At 39.1% G+C, this 20,850-nt stretch overlaps 1 protein-coding gene across 1 annotated transcript in view; it reads right to left on the bottom strand.

Annotated features, from left to right (window-relative positions):
• The window catches only part of UBTD2 (ubiquitin domain containing 2), a 76,186-nt gene that overhangs the window by 7,560 nt on the left and 47,776 nt on the right, over positions 1-20,850 (bottom strand). The window contains exon 2 of the mRNA XM_032209330.1: positions 14,395-14,631. Within this exon, the coding sequence (XP_032065221.1) occupies positions 14,395-14,631 (237 nt within the window). The remainder of the gene's footprint in view (positions 1-14,394; positions 14,632-20,850) is intronic.

Below are 20,850 nucleotides of genomic sequence, written 5' to 3'. Positions count from 1 at the left end.
TTATTATTTTTAAAATTCAACAGCCTGATGTACAATGATCAGATCTGTCACTCTGACAATACCTGAACTTTATTGCAGGAGTCAGCAATGTAGAGCAGATGGCCTGCCTCCTGTCTTCCCAGATTCATGTCTCTCCAGAACTCCCTCTTAGTTGCCATCAATTTGCAGTAACAATGCCAAGCTGCTATGATTTGTGGCAAGGTAGGCACAGCTGAAATTCTGCTGCAGAAGAATTAGAAAGATTCCCTGACTTCTAAAATAGCAACTTGCTATTTGGAGAAGGGCAAAGCTTGCTGTTGATTGCTTACTAGATGCTTAGCATACTATCAAAAATTTCTGACAATGTGAAGCACCTTTGAGAAATCCGAGTAGTAAAGAATCTCCGTTGCATAAACATACTTTCTCTTGCAATCATTATAAAATCTATGGACTTTTTGTTCCTTCTATCTTTCTCCATTAGTTAATAATACTGGAGTGCTTACAAGCTATGCTGTTGTTTTTGAAGTCTCCCCTCTTTCTCTTTCATAGACATATAAGGAATGTAATCTCACCGACTGGAATAAGATACATAAAGCTCAGAGACACATTTATCAGAGAGATGTTGAGTGAATAATTACAGAATCAAATTTGATAGGAAACAAAATTGAAATGATCATCGGCAGCCTGTGGCTCATGTTGGAAAGAAAAAGGACTGGACTTGGTTAATATTTTTTGGGTTTTATGTGTTATATTTTTAAAATGTTTTTTAATGATTTCTGTGTTTTTTTTTTTTTCAATTTTAAATCTTGAAAGCTGCCTTGAGTCATGGCAGCAAGATTGATCACCATATACATTTAATAATATTTATCAAATTTAGAGACTACCCATCTCATAAATAGAGTGTCTCTGGGCCGTGTAAAATTAAACACATAAATAATGTATAAAAATATTAGATTTCAATAGGAGATGGTTAAAAGAAGAATAGAATTAAAGTTTAAATGGTGGGGGAAGGTCTGTTAGGTGCTAACCAACTCCAAGTTTGTCTGCTTCTCTGAGAATCCCAAGTGGGCAAAGCCAGGTGTTCGAACTCTTTTGGAAAGGGAGGAACATGGGGGCCCAACTCATCTCTCAGGGGAGGACATTCTAAAGGCAGACAGCAGCAGAGAAGACTCTCATTCTGGAAACTGCCAGTCAAAACTCTAACTGACAGGGTCTGTAACATGGGTCAGTGGGATGGATAAATGTAAGGGGAAGAAGACAGTTCTGCAGGTATCCTGGCCCCATGACATTTAAGCAGGGTGAAATTCAGCAGGTTCTGGTGAACCGAAAGTGAAAATTTTGAGCAAGCGATACTGGGTATACCAAGGTACACCCACACTACACCTATCCTCTGCGAGCTGCACTGGCTTCCCATTGGTCTCCGAGCACAATTCAAGGTGCTGGTTATCACCTTTAAAGCCCTACATGGCCTAGGACCTGGATATCTACAAGACCGTCTTCTGCTGCATACCTCCCTAAGACCGATAAGATCGCACAGGATGGGCCTTCTCCAGGTGCCATCAGCTGGACAATGCTGGCTGGTGATGCCTCGGAGTAGGGCCTTCTCTGTTGCCGCTCTGGCCCTATGGAATGAGCTACCCCCAGAGATCCGGACCCTACCCACTCTCATGGCCTTCCGTAAAGCTATCAAAACCTGGCTTTTCCGGCAGGCCTGGGGCTGTTGACCTCTTGATTGAGGTCCGGCCCCGCTTAGATTGGGTGCATGTTGTGTTTCTTTTTAATTTTTGTGTCTTATTTGTTTTAATCCTTTTTAATATTTCTTATTTCTGTAAGCCGCCCGGAGTCCTTCGGGATTGGGCGGCCTATAAATTCAATAAATGGAAATGGAAATGGAGTAGTTTGGAGAACCAGCAAATACCACCTCTGGCTGGCCCGAGGGTGGGGAGGAATGGGGATTTTGCAATATCCTTCCCCCAGGAGTGGGGAGGGAATGGGGATTTTGCAGTATCCTTCCCCTGCCACGCCCCACCAAGCCACGCCCACAGAACTGGTAGTAAAAAAAGTGAATTTACCACTGCATGTAAGACTTTAAAGGTGATAACCAACACCTTGAATTGGACCTAGAAACAAACTAGGCAACCAGTGCAGCTCATGCAGTGAAGGTGTTATATGTGTCATCCTTGGGGAACCCAAAATTTCATGAGCACGCACATTCTTATCAGCTGAAGCTTCTGGATACTTTTCAAGGGTAGCCCCATGTAGAGTGTGTTCCAATAATCTAAGCAGGAAATGACCAAAGGAGAGTGATTGAGAGAAAGCCTCCCTATCCTAAAATATTTGGAGACAGATGGTTAGATAATCTTAGGTTGCAGGCTAGACTAGGAAGTTGAAAAACCCTCTGGAAGTCAGTATAAAATCAATTATATATGCCAATAAAATTGTATGTTGTATCTACATTGTACATGTAGATATTAGAAATCAAGCTTGATGTTTTTATGTAAAGCAGAAAATGGGACAACAGAATTCCAGCCTCATGTTCAGCTTTGGGAAAGTAGGATGGTAGTTCCTGCTGCCACCATCAATCTTCCAATGAGCACCCACCTGGCACTTATCCCTTAATCTTAGTAGTGTGAAACAGAGGTTTCAAAATCTGCATTACCTTTCTAAATTTAATGTCAAAATATTAAACCTGAAATATTTCCTCTAAGCTCATAGGCACGTGGCTAGAAGATACAGCCCCTTCTTCTGTCTTGGGGAAATAAAACAATCTCTTTAGAAATAAATAAAATCAAACTTTATTAAAAACATAAAAATATAAAAAGTAAAAAAAACGTTTTTAACTTTACAGATTAAAATACAAACATTCAATATTGAAATAAGAAGTTACAGAGCTGTTCAAATCAGGGGATACAGTAGTTAGAAACTGAATTAAACAGGAAACATAAATAATAAAAATAATAATACAAGGCTCCAGAGTCCACAAGATGGTGTCGATCTACAAATCTGTGAAAGATCTCTGAAAAGCCACTGGAATGATTCCAATTTATATTACATGTCACAAAATGAATGAATGGGAGGAATGAAGAGTGGAAGGGCGCGGAAAGGAGAAAATTCCCTCATGCATAAATTGAGACATGATTCAAAGCTGACTTTGAAAAATCTGATCTCTCTCTCTCTCTCTCTCTCTCTCTCTCTCACACACACACACACACACACACACACACACACACACACACACACCAGAAAATTACACTTTAACATAACACAGTAACATGTCATAAAAGTATGTGTAAAATTTCTTGCTTGAGCATATCTAGTCATATAGAAAAATATTAATCTTGCAGTTAAGATTCTCTGTTATCTCTTATACGGTCATCCCTGGTATCTTGGAATTCTAAAACTCAGGCAGAAGCTATGGGAAAATGTTAGTTTACATTCTTTCCCAATGTGGTTCACTGTTTCTCTTGAGTTATATCCTTCATTTTAAAAAGGATCAAGACGCTGTTATCTTCAGCACTTGGAGGGGCAGGACGATCTGATCTGTGTTTGTAACAAAGAACATCCTTCACTTGAGAAGAATGTGGATTGTGCAGCTGGCATATAAGGTGTAGCCTGGCTACATTTACAACAGAAATATAGGACTTAATTTGTAGCTTGCTTTTAATTAACAGAAACAAAATCTGCACAGAAATCCACAAAGGCAACGGTTTCCTTTTGGTATGTTTTTCATGCTTATTTATCAGTTGATCCAATACAAGACCATGATCAATTGAGTGTCCTGCTAAAATCCCTGCCTGTTGCTCTCAAGCACATTGTTATCAATGACCCAATTTTCTAATTTATTAGCTAGATATTTTGCATACATTTTAGTTGTACAGATTAATTGTCTATACTCCCTGAGTGGCTACATCACCTTTTCCATATATTGTGATCACTGTTCTTATATTTCAACCCTGGGGAAGTTCCTAACAGAAATTAATATTGTTAAAGAGCTTAACCAAAATAAGTTTCTACCAAATGATATTAGCTTTTAATAAATCATCAGGGACATAGTCTTTTTCTGGGTCTTTGCCTGATGGCAGTACCAGGATCAGAGATTTGGTTTCTTTATTATTTTCTAGGCAAATAATCTAGTATAACGGTTCTCCTTTTCCTCTTTGGATACTTTAATACTTTATGATGTTCTTAGCTTCACCCAAATTGGCATTTGCTAGTTTCCAGAACAACGTTTTGTCTTTAGAATCTATGACAGTCAAGAATGAATATCAATGAGTCATTTATTACATTCCATTATCTTCCTAAGCAGTTCTATGAATATCTATGAGGAATCACTATCTTCTGTTCTTCTTGCCAAATTCCTAACCATACAACATGTTGTTCTACAATAAACCAGTGGCCAGGTTTTTCAAACTTAATTTAGAGCTGTCCTGACTGTTACTGATTTTCAATGTTTGTTGATAGTAACTTCCAAAGGGAGGGAGCTACCACGGAGACGTGACCCGTCAAAAGGGCAAACGACAAAACCGCGCCCGACTAAACCGCGTCGCTGATGTCATCAACGCGGCGACAACAGCCAGCGCGGAGAAAGAAGGGCGCTTTAAATAGCGCTTTGAAAGAAAGCCGATTCAACTTAAGGTAAGGGTTAGGTTTAGGGTTAGGTTAAGGATTAGGGTTAGGGTTAGGGTTAGGTTAAGGGTTAGGGTTAGGGTTAGGGTTAGGTTTAGGGTTAGGTTTAGGGTTAGGTTAAGGGTTAGGGTTAGGGTTAGGTTTAGGGTTAGGTTAAGGGTTAGGTTTAGGGTTAGTTTTAGGGTTAGGTTTAGGGTTAGGGGTTAAGTTTAGGTTTAGGATTGACAGCGTGCGTCTGTCTCCGGGCTGTTGTCGCCCTGTTGATGACGTTAGCGACGTGGTTTAGTCGGGCACGGTTTTGTCATTCGCCCTTTTGTCGGTGAACCCCACAAAGAATGCCCGTCTTCTGGGTCCCACCAGATGTACCTTCTTAGGAGATGGGACCTGTAACATTCCTTGCTTTCCTGCTCTAGTGGATTGGGACGAGACACTCCCTCATATGACTCGTCCCCAAGCCATGAAGGGCTTTAAAGATGCAAACCTTTCAATTTCTTTTACTCTGTCTTCCCTCTGAGCAAAGCAAGATAAAGATTCATAAATAATTAGCTTTAGATATGAATCTACAAAAGAGGATAAATATAATTTAAGAGCTGAAGACTCATGTATGTTGCTCTCACTCTCTACATCCAGTGAAAGTGAAGACAATAAATGTAGGCATGTCTAGTGATTAGGATGGCTTATGGAACTTTTACAATTGTGAATATAAAAGGAGAGGAAGGTAAATAGCATGAATTAACAAATGAAACAAAATGCTGTTATGAAAATGAAACAAAAGAATGTCATAGATGTGAATGAAGATAGTCTGAGCATATGAAAAAGAGCTGATAAATACATGTACAGAAATGGAGGTATAAGTTTAATTATGAATGAAAGTGCCAAACTTTATCCCAAATGAAGGTTGTAGGTATATGTGAAAGCAGAAATACATAGGTTGGTGATACATGCAAATTACTCTCCAGTGAAAAAGGCTGTGGATTAGAAAAATAATGTAGATATGGAAGTATTTAATATAACTAATGATGATAGAAAGATACTGCATAATGTGTACAAAGAAAAAAAAACTAATTATGTATTCAAATGTAATCAAAAAGAAACATTTAAGATTTTTAAAAAGCAAAAAGGCAGTGTAGTTTTGATGAAATAAGAAAATGGGAGAACAGGGATGAACAAAAGTCTTTTTGCAGAACAACTATAATTAAAAATAGATGTGATTAAATGATTTGGGATGAAACTGAAATGATAATGAATAAAACTAATGTTATCTATAGTAAAGTCTAAAGAAATGATGAAGTGTAGGTTTTGAGAATGTTAACTAGAAAATATTAAAATATGTATCTAACATATTTTTCGGAGTATAAGATGCACCTTTTTCCTCAAAAAAGAGGCTGAAAATCTGGGTGCATCTTATATATCGAATACAGCAATTTTTGCCTCCTGAAGGCCTGCCCCCCATGCATACCCTTATGGAGGCTTTCAAAGAGCTCCTAGGGACTGGGGAGGGCAGAAATGAACAAAAACCGGGCCATTCTTTTGTATTGTATTTGTATTGTATTTTATTATTTGTATGCCGCCCTTCTCCGGGAGGACTCAGGGCGGCGAACAATTCAAAGGAGGGAAAAAGGGAACATAAAAGACAAAATACAAATAATAAAAGTAGACAACAGTCGCACAACCAAACATGTCGAGAGGGGAGGGAACTCATCATCCCCAGGCCTGCCGGCAAAGCCAGGTTTTGACGGCTTTTCGGAAGGCCTGGAGAGAGGTGAGGGTCCGAATCCCTGCAGGGAGTTCATTCCAGAGGGCTGGAGCTTGCCCCTCCAGCCCCCAGCAGCACTCTATAAGCCTCCATAATGCTATGCATGCAATTTTTTTTGACAAAAAACAGGCCCGTCTTTGTGAAAAACGGACCGTTTTTTGCTCATTTTGGGCGGATCCACTCCTCCAGGAGCACTCTCCAAGCACCCATAAGGCTATTCATGCCTTTTTTTTTAAAGGCCCGTTTTTGTGGGGGGAAAAAAGGCCCGTTTTTGGGAAGTTTGCAGAGTGCAAAAACTCCCCCCCCTTTGGGAAAGCTCTTGATGAGAACTTTCTGATGAACAACTGATTGATGAGAATTACATTGATCAAGTGCTGTACCAGTAGAAACAAAGTCTTAGATGCTGCAGCGATTTCCTTCTCCAGCACATGGATAAATACACCTGGAAACAACTACCTACCTACTACCTACTCTCTCTCTCTCCCTACCTACCTACTGCATTTCTCTCTTTCTCTCTCTCTATCCCTCTATCTACCTATCTACTCACGAGACTGCCTACTGCCACCGTTAACCTCCCACCGTCCAGTACGATCCCACAGAGTTGGCCTCCTCAGGGTGCTGTCGGCGAGAGTCAGGGAGAGTCTTCTCTGTGGGAGCGCCTTCCCTTTGGAATGACCCGACCTCCAGTCCTTCCAGCGCGCCCTAAAAAGTTGGCTTTTTTAGCAAGCCGGCCTGGGCTGAATAGAATAAAATAAATTATTAATTTAAAATTGTCAGTTTTTAATTTAATCCTAAATTTGATATAAATTGTCAATGGAAGGTTATTGGATTTCCCATTTAATCTTTTTTAACTTTTGTCATATGTGTTTTTATGTTGTACACTGCCGAGTCTTTTGGGAGAAGGGCGGCATATAAGTCCAATAAAACCAAACCAAACTCTCTCTCTCCCCCTCTACCTACTGTGTGTGTGTGTGTGTGTGTGTGTGTGTGTGTGTGTGTGTGTGTATGTATGTATGTATGTATGTATGTATATATATATATATATATATATATATATATATATATATATATATATATATATATATATGTAGGTCTCTAGTTGTTCGGGTTTTCTCCCGCGTAGAATTGGAGATGTCTTGGCGACGTTTCGACGAAGTCACATTCGTCATCTTCAGGCTGCTGCTGACTACTTCAGGTGGTTTCAGGAGTACTCCTGGAACCACCAAACCTGAAGTAGTCAGCAGCAGCCTGAAGATGACGAATGCGACTTCGTCGAAACGTCGCCAAGACATCTCCAATTCTACGCGGGAGAAAACCCGAACAACTAGAGACCTACATACTAACACCCGCGAAAACCTCAGAAAATATATATATATATATATATATATATATATATATATGTATATGTATATGTATATGTATATGTATATGTATATGTATATGTATATGTATATGTATATATGTATATATGTATATGTGTATATGTATATATGTATATATGTATATATATATGTATATATATATCCCTCTATCTACCTACGTACCTACCTACTCTTTCTCTCTCCCTATCTACTGTATTTCTCTCTCCCTATCTACTGTATTTTTCTCTCTCTCTCTTTCTCTCTCTATCTCTCTCCCTACCTACATTCTCTCTCCCTACCTACCTACTATATTTCTCTCTATCTCTCTATTTCTCTTATATATATCCCTTTATCTACCTACCTAACTACTCTCTCTCTCACCCTACCTACCTACTGTATTTCTATATCTCTCTCTATCCCTCTATTTACCTACCTACTTAAAAAAATTGCTTCTTCAAAACCTTGGTGCGTCTTATACTCCAAAAATACGCTAGTTTACTTTAGGAACGCCAGTGTGATTTGATTAACACATCTGTGAAGACTAAATCTATACATGAGAATTGGATGAATGCCATTGTGTTCCCCTACACAAAAAGAATGGTAGGGAGAATGGATGCAAACAAAAAAATACAGGGAGATCAGTTTGTTAACTGTCTTGGAAGATGCTTGGCAGAATTCTGATCAAATAATTATGATAGGAGTAATTTGAGCCAAAAACTGTAGTGGGGTTTTGCACCAGGCAGGAGACATGCAAATCAGATACTTTATATTCAACATATCACTGATAAATGTATAAATGTGAAAAAGAAAGTCTATTATATTTGTTGTTTAAAGAAAAAGATATGATAAAGGGAATTTTTGACTTAAATGTAGTTGGCATGGTCTTCAAAGAGAAAGAGGTAAAAATTTGACAGAAGACCAGGCAGAGTATATGGTTATAGTAGAAGCAAGCACAGTTTGCAAAAATAGTTAATAATGTTATAAATTAGATTTAGCTATGTTTTCTTTTATTTTCATGTCTTTAATTTCTTTTGATTACTATTTCTTACTCGTTTTCCACCCTTTGCATAATATAGCTTATCTTGAAAGATAACTGCACAATTGGTGTGATGTACATTAATACTCTTAAGAACTTTAAAATCAAAGAATACTTTTTAATGGAATATTTATAAGTTATGAGAGGCAATTCACTGAATTGCTGCAATTTTCTTCGGGAAAGTTATGTGACCTTATTTGTTTTATAAGAAAAAGAAGAAGAGCATGCTTACTATCTCTACTAATAAAAGTAAATAAATCCCGATTTTTAAAAATATTTATACATAGATACATAGATACATACATACATACACACACACACACACACACACACACACGTATATATGTATGCATATACCCAATATACCCCTCCCTATCTTCAAACAAGATTAGCAGGCCTGCTGGTAAAACCATGCCTTCATGGAGTTTGGAAAATGTGGGAGCTAACCTTATTTCCACAGGGAAGGGAGCCACCATGGAAAAGGCCTTCTTTTTGGCTGCCTAAATAGACCTCTTTAATGGGGGAAGACACATAACATAACCCACCTCTCTGATCTGTTGGGTTGGAGAGATATAAATGGGAATAGATGGTCCTTCAAATAACCTGGCCCCAAGCCATCTAGGGCTTTAAAGTTAATGATCAGCAGCTTGAATTGGACATGGAAACAAATCAGCATTTAATACAGCTCCCATTAGAGCGGTGCCACATGTGCAAATGTAGACTTGCACAAAACCATGCAGGCCCTGTATTTTGAACCAACTGAAGTTTCTGAGTACTTTTCAAGTGCAATCCCATATAGAGCGTGTTACAGTAGTCAAGACACTAAGGTATGGTCATGCATGATCTGTTGGTCCAGGGAAGGACGTAATTGGTGCACAGCTACACTTGAAAAAAAACCCTCCTGGCCATGATTGTCGCTTGCTCCTTGAGCAGGATTCTTGAGTCCATGGGAACCCACAGATTGTGCACTAGTTCATCTGGGCACGGCAACCTCATTCAAAACCAAAGATAGTGATTCTCCATGAACCAAAGAACCCCAGACTCAGAGCCATTCTATTTTACCAGGGCTCAGTTTCCGCCTGTTGTTCCCATCCAGCTCTTAACAGACTCGAGGCATTGTGAGAGGGAGGTCATGACACTGCTTAATTCACCAGATATCATCCTTCCCTGGAAGGAAACAGGTCACCTTAAAGAAAGTGATTATTATCTGCAGATACAATTAGTGTGGAGAAGTGTTCATGTTTCACCCTCTGAATTGCCAGGAAGTAGGTTTTGATAACAGCTCTTACCTGTATTTGGGCAAGCATGTTTTTCAACTTCTGCTAGTGGTGCTCTAGATGTCTCTATGTCCATGTCATCTCTCTCAATTGCCATGGGTATGGGTGCAATCCTGTTCAAAGCCCCAGTCACCTCTCTATAACTAAGGATTTGGCAGGACTACACAGCAGATCTTCACTTATAATGCCCAGCTCTTTTTAAAACCCATCTGAATCCATCGGTTGTTGTGGGGGGGGAGGGGGGATTGATCTAGTAGGTCCTGCCACTCCGTGGAGAAGGTAAGGCTTTAAGGAAGCTCACCAAGCCACCAAGGTCAGATGTGACCATGACAAGGGGATGTAGGATAAGTCCACCAATTCCAGATCACAAAGGCACCGCTCCGACAAGAACACAAAATTGGTTGTTTGACCCTGGATGATCTGGGTCAGGCCCATGATGGTCCTCAATTCCATGAACTCCTACCCCTGCCCAAGAGAACATAGAACAAAGTCCTCCGAAACTATGAATCTGGGAAACTCCATCTCCAGCCCTGCTGTGAAGTCCAAGAGATCAGGCAGGGAAGCTGCTACAGAGCAGGGAGGCTGGTACAGTAGCAATCCCATTTGGTTCCTCAAGTCCAACCTAAGAAAAAGGGCCCTCTTGGAGCAATGCCCCTGGAAGCTATCAGAGATTCTCAGATGAAAACAGCCCCACTGCCTCCCTACCCTCTAGTCTAGGCTGGTGCAACGCTCGATAACCAGCTAAGCACATTTCGGAGAGAGGAACCCCACCTCTGCTCTCAGTGACATCTTGGTGATGCAAGTGAGATCAGCCTTCTCAAATCATCAATAAGGCAAGCCTTATTACAAGCTGATGTGGCATTTAAAACGAGCAGTCTAAAACCGGGGCCTCCACAAATTTACTGATTAGGTAAAAATATTTAATTCAAGGGGCTGAAACACAAGATCAATACCATATTCCAAGGGCACATTCCCTCCAAGGTGACCTGCCCTTTGTCTCCTGCCATATTTCTCATTACCTGACACCACCGAAATACACTGCCTTATTCTGCATACGCTACCTGCCAATATTCTTGCAAACATATATACTGTATTTATTTATGTACAAAGTATTTTGAATTTTACTGACAACTGGTTGATTGCCATGTAATTCTGATAAATTGTACTATGGTACCTCTGTGGCTTAATACCACATTATTAAAATCTGTAAAAATGAGGCATTTTTACATGAAATGCAGGGCATGATCAGCTTTCCAATTTCAGAAAAAAAATTAAATGTTTTATATTACAGAGAAGGTTAAGTAACAAGAAACAGAAACAATTTCTACAATGTCTGAAAAAGTAAAGCATCTCATATGTAGGACTGGAGAAGAATTGGCAACACAACCAGCCTTTTCTTCTCGCTAAATCACACCCCAAATGTATTTTAAAAAGGAGATACTCTTTGGAACTTATCAGGAGCATTGTTTTCCAAGCAAGAAAAAAAATCTTGCTGCGATGTTCTGTCACTGATGATGTTACCCAGTTGGGTAATGAAACATCTGCAAGCAAACAGCCAAGTGCGGACAGCACCAAGGATTCCACAAGACAGAATCTAATAATAAATCAGGTGGAAAGTAAGGGAAAATAACTCCTTTGAGAACGGAAGGTCTACATAAGAAAATCTGCTCCCACTACAGACTGTAAACACCTTTATGATACAGATTGTCCTTGAGTAAACTGTTTTGGAAATTTTTTGTGAAAAGCAGTATGTAGTTAAATCAGAGGATGACCACTGCTGGTTTGCAAAGGAACTGCAGGTGCAAATAATAATATAAATTTTAAAAAACCCAAAATATTTTATGACATTATACAATCTTGCAAGAGTTTGGTATTCTTATTCAGAATTGTTAATAAATAAAAACAGTACAAAACATGCTCATTAAAAAGGTAAGAGGGAGGAAGGAAAGAACAATGTAAACAAATCCTCCCTAGTATGTTTTGCAGAATATGGACTGAAGAATCTTATAAAATATTTACACTTTATTAGCATCTTTAAACTTCACCCTGCATTTCAGCTTGTTAAATATTTGCTCATATAAAGATCTTTTTCCCAGAGAGAGGGGATGAAAAAGTTTAACAAAACTGAAAGTTTGGTTAGACAAATTTCAAGGAAGATAATACTGCAAATTACACTCCATCCTATGACCAAGACTCATTGTTAATCCTTGCCATTGTTTGGAATAGGAGGATAGGAGCCTTTTCTTATGATCTAATACAGTGGTCCCCAACCCCCGGTCCGCGGAGTACCTGGCACCGGGCCGCGCAGTGGCCGGGGGCCATGCAACGGCCGACTCTTCACTCATGCAGCGCCGTCGCCGGAGGGGGGGAGCTGCGCGGAAGCACAGGAGCAAGTGAGGCGAGGAGGAAGAATCCCCCGCTACTACACCACCTCCGCCCCCTCCCCGAGTCAGCCGTCCCCTCAGTGAACGCCTCCGCCTCTTTCTCCTTTCTCGCCTCAGTCGGCTCGCCTGGAAGCGAGGCGAGGAGGGGGCGGACCATGTGCTGGAAGCGGAGCCCTTGGAGGCCACTCTCTTTCTTTTTTCGGTCTCGGGAGCCTCGGGCGCCTCTCGGCTCTCCGCAGGGCCTTCCCTCCGCCGAGGGCGCCCGTGGCAGGCGGGGCTGGACGGCGTCCTCCCCCCTCTCGCCGCTTCCCCCGCCACAACACGCCCCTTCTCCGCGAGGAGTTTCTGCCTCGTCGCCTCCCTCTCCCTCCCTCCCTCTCCCCGGGCTTCCACGCCGCCTCCTGTTAAGTTTCATCAGCGGAGACTTTGCTCGGCTCTCTCCCGTGGAAATTAAAGGGAAGTAGCGTCAACACGACCAAGTTGGTGCGGGCGACGAGATAATGTGCTTTTATACCCATAAATCCGAGTTCCCTTCGGTTTCCTCCACTGTGGGCTGTCCTTGAATATATATATACACTTTTTGCAGTTCAAGACCTCCCCCCCCCCGCCCAATCTGTAATATATTTCTATCTTTTGTATATTTTGTACATGCTGATATGTTGCATATGTTGCAACCCTTTTTGCAGCCCACGAGAATGCCTGGTTCTGAGCCTCAAAAAACGAGAGTTCTCTTAAGGCTGCAAAAAAGGAATATACTTTGGTCCTTGAAGCGCTTTTCCTGTTATTTGGACATTATATATATACGTATGTACATACGTACGGTATGTATATATGCATGTATGTATGTATGTATGTATGGTATGTATGTATGTATGTATGTATGTATGTATGTATATATATATATATGTCTGTAGTCCATAATATAGTGATGATTTAAAAAAAAATTAGTTGAGCACATGGAATCTTTTTTCTTTTAGTATATTTTGGAGGTGGGGGCTCACTTTGTTATTTAAGATAGTATCTCCTTTTATATATGGTAGTGAAGATACCTAATACTCCCACCCCCTATTTCCCCCACGACAACCTTGTGAGGTGGGGGGGCTTAGATAGAGTGAATGGGCTTAATACTGTATTCTTTTTACATTGCTATCCTCTGGCTTATTTAATTTTGCCCTTGCTCTTTTTATCTTTGACCTTGATTAATTCAGCTGTTTATTCCTTAAAATCTACATACAAAATGGAAGGTGGGATATGATTCAGGTGTTGAATTGGGAAGGTGGATTTAAAAAGTATGTTTGTATTCCCCCATTTTCGCCCCCCCACCCCTGCGCGCGCTCAGCGGGCCACGGTAAAATTATCAAAGGCTGACTGGTCCGCGGCGATAAAAAGGTTGGGGACCACTGATCTAATAAACATATGTGAATTATAAAGAGGCATTTATACCTAACTGGAGTTACATTAATGGTCTTGTAATGTTTCAAAAATTCTTACTCCTTTGCTTACCTCCAAAATCCAGCCTCAACAATCAGTCAATCATCCATCCACCCATCCCAGATTCAGATTTCTTTACTCTGACCAACTTTCAATCACCTTTACCTTAGTCAGAGTTTCTTCATTACTTAGGTGACTTTCAGTTGACAGGCAGATAGCTAAATATGAAAACATGTCATAGCACACTGCAAATTCTCTCATTCCCTCCTCCCTAACAAAGCAAAATGGAAAAGTTTAGAACTATATCCATTCAACTGTATATTAAAAGTAACCCAATAATTCTTCAAAGCTAGAAAAAAACACTTATGGTAAATTTTAATAATATGCAATGAAAAGAAGCTAAAGTCAAATAACATTTTTCAGGGTTATTTGTTGCAGTTAAGTCAGTGTGGTCTAGGAGGCCCAAAAAGGAAGTATGGGCTACACTAAGACAGTGCTTTTCTGTTCACAAGTGCTACAGTACATCCATTAGGAATATACTTACCATGTGGTAAAGTTATATTTGCACCATCAATGATTGCTTGTGCCAGTTCATGATCATTGTTCTCAAACGCATGTGATGCAGCCTTCAAGGCATCCCAGATTTCCTTGCGGCCTTCAAAAGCAGGTGCTGTGTCCCAAAATTCATCTCTCTTGCTACGTAGCTGTCCATCTGTCATGGGGTAATCGCTTTTCCATTTTGGTTTCTCCTTTTTCAGGGGCTGATTACGGCCAAGGGCAACTGTAGGAAAAGAAAGAAGGAAGTAAACCTGCCTGTCTTCTCGTGGGCAGAATATTTACGTTCAAACAACAGCTTTTGACAGTTCTTGGCCATCACTTAAAACAGCTATTGCACATATTATTATTCAGTTCAACTATTTATCTAGTATTGTGCTGGAAGGTTTCTGCATTTGCCTATAAAGTTATTGCCTAATTTGATTAATAAAATAAATAAAACAAAAGGCATATCTTATCTTACATCTTATATACTTATTACTTCCCAAATCATATTCCAAAAATAATGTTTGTAAATGATTCTGGAAGAATTTTTTAAAAATTGCTTTTCAGTAAAACTCTTGCTATATCTTGAATATCGTGGAAAAGCCACATATTTTTGTTAATGCAATCTCTCACTTCCAGTTTGTCATTTCTTATCTTGCCTTACAGAGGCCAATTTGTTTTGAACTGAAATAAACCTCTGTAGATTATGTGCCACCAAATCGGAAGCTGCTGTTTATTAAATGCTAATAAGTATCTCTTAATATAAAGCACTTTCAATATATTAATCCACAGAAACATTGTTCTCTTCATTAAAAAAATCAGAAACATATTCTTCAGATCCCTCTCCACCTGAGAGAATACAACAGTTCTATGAAAAAATATTCACTCACTTTCAGATTCTTTGAATTTCTGTAGTTCTCAAGTTATGACTACTTGCTTAAATAGTCATTCACGGTTTGAATTAACAATACCCTTGGAAAGGATGTTTTATGGCCTATAACGCGCTTCTGACCCATTGCAAAACATCACACTATCCCCTTGGGATGCCATGGTTGTAACCTGGGCATTTGGCAACCCGTTCGCACTTACAACTAGTTGTCAAGTATCCCTCAATATGTGATCACTATCTGTAATCTTCCTTGCTGGCTTCCTTGGAAAATCAATGCTTTCCGCATTGATTTTGGCAGGAAGAATTTTCAGTCTGCTGACCAGAGAGACATTTGTGTGTGGCCTGAGCTGGGCCTCCCCATTCCCCCTGAGGTGCCGAAAATATAATTTTGCCCTGATTTTGCCAGGGAGGATTTTTCTTACCACAGAACATTGCACTTAAACTAAGGAGCAGAGATTGCCCCAGGGGAGTTCACCAGGAAGGATTTTCAGAGTCAAGAGTGGAGAGACTTGTCCACAGGACACCCTCTACTTCTTTGTGTGTGACCCACTTGTTTGCGTGGGCCTCTCAGGGTCTCCCCCAACCCCCAAAGCACATTGCATTCCTTACCCGGGACTCTGTCCACTTAACAATTGTATAGATCAACTACTAAAATTTATCAGATCTTCATATGTATCCTCTTGATCCATATGAAGTGGTGTTGGCTTCATTTATTTCATAAACAAAAAATATCTAACCTGCAATTACCAGTGTGAAAATGTTCCTTTTACATTCAATAACTGGTTGTACCTTCTTCAGCTGCCACAATTGCAAACAAATGCTTCCTGTAATTTGTAATCAGTCTCTCACATTACAATACTGTGAAGCAATTCTGGCCCACTCCTTCAGGGCAAATTGCTTCAACTTAATTAACACAAGAGAGGTTTCAAACATAAAATGCTTGTTCGGGTTCTGCCAAAATATTTTTTATGAGATTTATGTCTGGACTTTCATTTAACCATTCTAAAACAATGCATTAACCGTTCCCTTGCAGACTTGTTTGCATGTTCTCCAGAGGAGTTTTCTGACCCAAAGTGGAGTTTTATGCTTTCTTCAATAAAGGCAAATGCTAAAGGCCTTGAGGAGCAAAACACCTCCAAGTCATGATACTATCACTTCTTGCTTAACAGCTGGGATGAGGTTGTTATAGTGGAATGCAATGTTTGTGTTCCCATCAGACTTAATTATATCTATGTAGCTCAATAGTTCCTCTATTGATTGGAAGGGTTGCTTTCTGGCATACTTGAGTAGAAGGTTCATTTTCTGGCATACTTGTTAGCCTCCCGTGAATATCATTACTTGATGCCTTTTTGGTAATTGAATCTTTAAAGCTGACTTTGGCCAAATAGGACATGTTATTTTATGTTATGATCTTTGAGCGATTTTGAATGGTAGAGACAATCATGAGAAGGTTCACTACTTTCTCTGACTACATACTGATAAAACTTCAGAAATGATTTTGTAATCTTTATTTTTAAAGAATGAGATAAGTGCCTCTACAATCTTTAGGGTGAGAACTTTACTGTGATGAAGACAGAGTTCTGCACACAGGGCAAGAGTGTCTGAATCAACCTTCATTTTTAAATGAAATATTCACACAACTAGGGAGGAGTGCATGGATTACTTTGTCATACTAACACATTGCACATTGGATGACTTTGTTTATAAATAAATGAAATGAGCATCAAACTTTAGTTTTACTTGTTCCCTCAAATGCTCTTAATATATCATGATGACTCACATGAAGCTCTGATAACCTTCAGTTGCAAAGACAATTTGAAAGCATACATTTCCCCCCCCCCCCCACAGAACCTAAGTAGAAGGTATAGCCAAGCTGTATATCAAACAGAGCTCAATCCTTTATGAAAAGAGAATGGATGGCACATTTGGAACTAATGGCTCATTTGATTATCCCAGAATATGTCAAATTAAGTTACTCCTTTGCTTTCTATAACCTGTCAAGGCTGACCTGCATAATATATCTGAAAGATTTCTTTTTTTGGGGGGGGGGGAGATTATTGTTAGAGACTAAAATTTCTTACATCATCTTTCCTATTCTTAACTGTGAATGCTCCCATTATGAAATTAGGCAACTCTGATGGCTTACGTATTATCACTAATTCAATGAATTTTCATGGAAAATACCTTGACTATGGTGGATATTCATATGAAATAGTAATTGTGCTTGCTGTCTTCTGTATATATATATATTGCACAATAACATGAAGCATGTAATCAGCTTTGACAGAATAAATGCTGTCTCATGTCCTTAATATGATTGGCCAAGTCATACAGTAAAAAAGTTTTAATACTATTTCTATGTTTAATTATGTTATGAATGATGTCTTTTTAATAGCTTGTAAAGGCAAAAGTCTGGTAGTGATTAAAACCAGTTCTTTGAGAGCTGCTTTATTAACAGTTATGTTAGACTCTGTTGATGTCTGTAGCAAAAACAAAATGTGGAGAAGAATCAATTATGCCTAAACACTATGAGACTGATATACATTGTTACTGTCAATGTGTGAAATTGGGCATTTTATAGAATGCCTAGGAAATCTACAGAATGGGACATCAAAGCATAAAGTGCTTTATATTTCACACATTTCCAAGGCATTCTATGAAATGGCAAACGCAAACCGGCCTTATATAAAATATTCCCACTAAAATGCCGTTCTATTCTTTCTTGTTGGAACAAGCAGATCAATGCCGGTCTTTTTCTCTTGTTTTCTTCTGCAAGAAAGTCCTGTACTTTATATTGCATTTCTTCTTTCATTTTCATGCATGTCTTTTCAATAAATGGTATTAACTGTAACCTTAACCTTTCCCATGACTCTCTTTTCATACTTTGCCTAAATAGTTCTTCTTATTCTGCATAATACTTAGATAGTATATACAATGCTTAGGGAAAGTATATAGAATATTAAAATAACAGGCATTTCATCCCAAGGAATTATTTCAGCTTGCAAAGAATATCAAACCCTTTTAATTTCTGCACCACAAAAAAACTAGAAAAAACTTCAAATGAAAGAAAACAAACAAACAAACCACGCTGTGCTACTGCCACAGCTCTGGAGTTGTGCCCGCAGCTCTGGGGTTTCTTGCTGTGCCTTAGGAAAGGAAGATGAGAGGAGAGGAATTGGAAGAGGATGAAGTTCTTTGCCTTGTAAAAACCAAGACTCCAGGCTGGGATAAAGCTAGCAATAGTTTGGACTGGGATGGGTCCTCGCCTAATGACTGCTGAATTCATTTAACAACGGCAACAGAGAACTGCTAAGCAATGTACTCATGTGATGTTTTAGTTACTGATTGCTGTGCTTAGTGATGGAGTTGCTGATCTCAGTTAGGGTTATTAAGTGAGGACTACCTGTAAGCCAAGAGTCCTGAAAACAAACTTACTTCCATGTTTCATAAAAATCAAAGTAAGTCGATCAAGTACAGGCAAATATTCATCTCCCCTCTGGTTCCATGAAGAGGGGAAGTATTTTTTCCATGTAGAGGAGAATTTTTTTTAAAAAAAAATCATTTCAAATATAAATATGTTCTATTCATTTTGAAATCAAGTAAGATATATTTCTGAAATGCAAATTAAGCTAACGTTTACAGAAAACATTAAAACATTCAGTGTCAGTTTCAGAAAGCAAGTGCTTCAATAAATAGATGCCAGACAGGAAACACAAGTTGATGAGTTAAATGTACTGTATTGTAAGGCTACATTATCAGAATCTGTCAAGTCTGAAACTACAAAAATTCCCACCACTTTGCTTGATCCTTTCGGGTGAATCCTTTCCAAATTTCTTTCTTTGACCATTAAGTCACTGGGGGCTCCTGCTTTTCTTATCTGATTATTTCCTTAGCAGCATCACTTCCCCTCTTTCCGCAAGGTCACATTCCCACATTCTACTACACAGGCAATCTCCTTTCTAAAGATAAACTCAAAGAATACAAGTATTATAGAAATGATGAATGGGCAACTCCAAACTTGACACAATTTTCAGCACTTGCTCTTACATTCTCAACATATATCTAGGATGTTGCAAAGATTGTTCTGCAGGTTTTAAGGCTACTAAATACTACGATTACAGGTAAACTCTTTTTTACAACTGGCTTTTGTTCTTCAAATTTCATCGAGGTCAAGTAGGGATTTAATGGTAATAATTTAGAAATAATGTATCCATTTTCATTATGCATTTGATTAAATCTCTAACACCGTTCATATGGAGCTGGGAGTACAGTATATTGTTTTTGAAACAGCAATTTCTCCAACCTTCCAAAATAATTGTTCTGATTAAGACTATAGTACAATATGTCCTCCTATTGCTCTATAATATATATTCATTGTCTACATGCATGACTTTAGTTGCAATAAGCTGCAGCAAGATGTACGATTAGATTATTTTAGATTTTTTAAAATTCTGCTTTGAACATGAATATGTAGCTTTGGCTCATTTTCCTCAATAAATATAGCATATAACAAGTTTAAAGTTTTTGACTCAGTTTTTTAACTGGGTTCTCTAGTTTTAGGACAAGGGGAAAAATTTTTAAGTCAGATTTATGAAGAAAAAAAAAGGATACACAACTTTTTAACTACCACCATACCAGTGGTAGGTTTCAAATCCCGTTCCAACCAACTTAGCACTTCTACGATGCTCCAGCTGCTCTGTGGAGCATCGCGCAGGCTCTGTACGCGCCATGCGTGTACACGGAAGCTCAGAATCCTTAAAACACAGGTAAGGAGCTCGGGTGGGTGGGCGGGCCCCCCGGAGCACTGTACTGGAACAGTATCTGGTGCTCCGGGCTGGTTCCAGTATGCCTGTACTGGAGCGTACCGCCTGCAACCCACGACTGTACCATACACTATATGTAAGGAAAGGAAAGCAAAACAGATACTTTGTGATCATTGAGCAGAGCTGCAAACATTTTTCATTTTCCTGGTTTTCTTTCTTGACTGATTCCATCCTATCTGGATTTTCATCATTCACTTCACAAAAACGTATTTCCTATCTATTAAATCATGTTCCCTTATTTATTAAAAATCTACGTTTAAAATTAAGAGATCTGGAGCATAGCAAAATAGATCAAATTTCACAGTATTGAATTTCTGCTATGGCTACCTTCTCTTAAAATGCTTCTTTTTCTGCTTCACATAAAATTATTTTTTGGGAATTTATTAATAGGGATTTTCCATATTTTGTCTTAGGGCATGGTATATCTAGTAGAGAATCTTTTCTCTTATGGCATGACTCACACTTTATTATCCTTATATAAGAGCATCACCCACAGAAAAATGAGGAGAATGGAGTATTGCAAGCTTATTGCCTTTGCCTCTTAATTGCTTAATAAGGGGAGTGTGCATGCATTTGTTTTCAAAAGAGTAATGTAAAATCCTAGGAAAGATGGGCCAAGACTGAAAGATACTAGAGAAACTGAGAGTCACATTGCAGTTTCGCCACACGTTAATAAATATAGCTGAAATTTAAAATAGCTACTCTATATAGTTGCATAGCAAGATGCTGCTTATATCTGTTCTAAATG

The sequence above is a fragment of the Thamnophis elegans genome, chromosome 2 (genome assembly GCF_009769535.1).
Source record: "Thamnophis elegans isolate rThaEle1 chromosome 2, rThaEle1.pri, whole genome shotgun sequence".
Classification (NCBI taxonomy): Eukaryota; Metazoa; Chordata; class Lepidosauria; order Squamata; family Colubridae; genus Thamnophis; species Thamnophis elegans.
The sequence above is the reverse complement of the archived record's forward strand: the minus strand, read 5'-3'. Positions and strand labels throughout refer to the sequence as shown.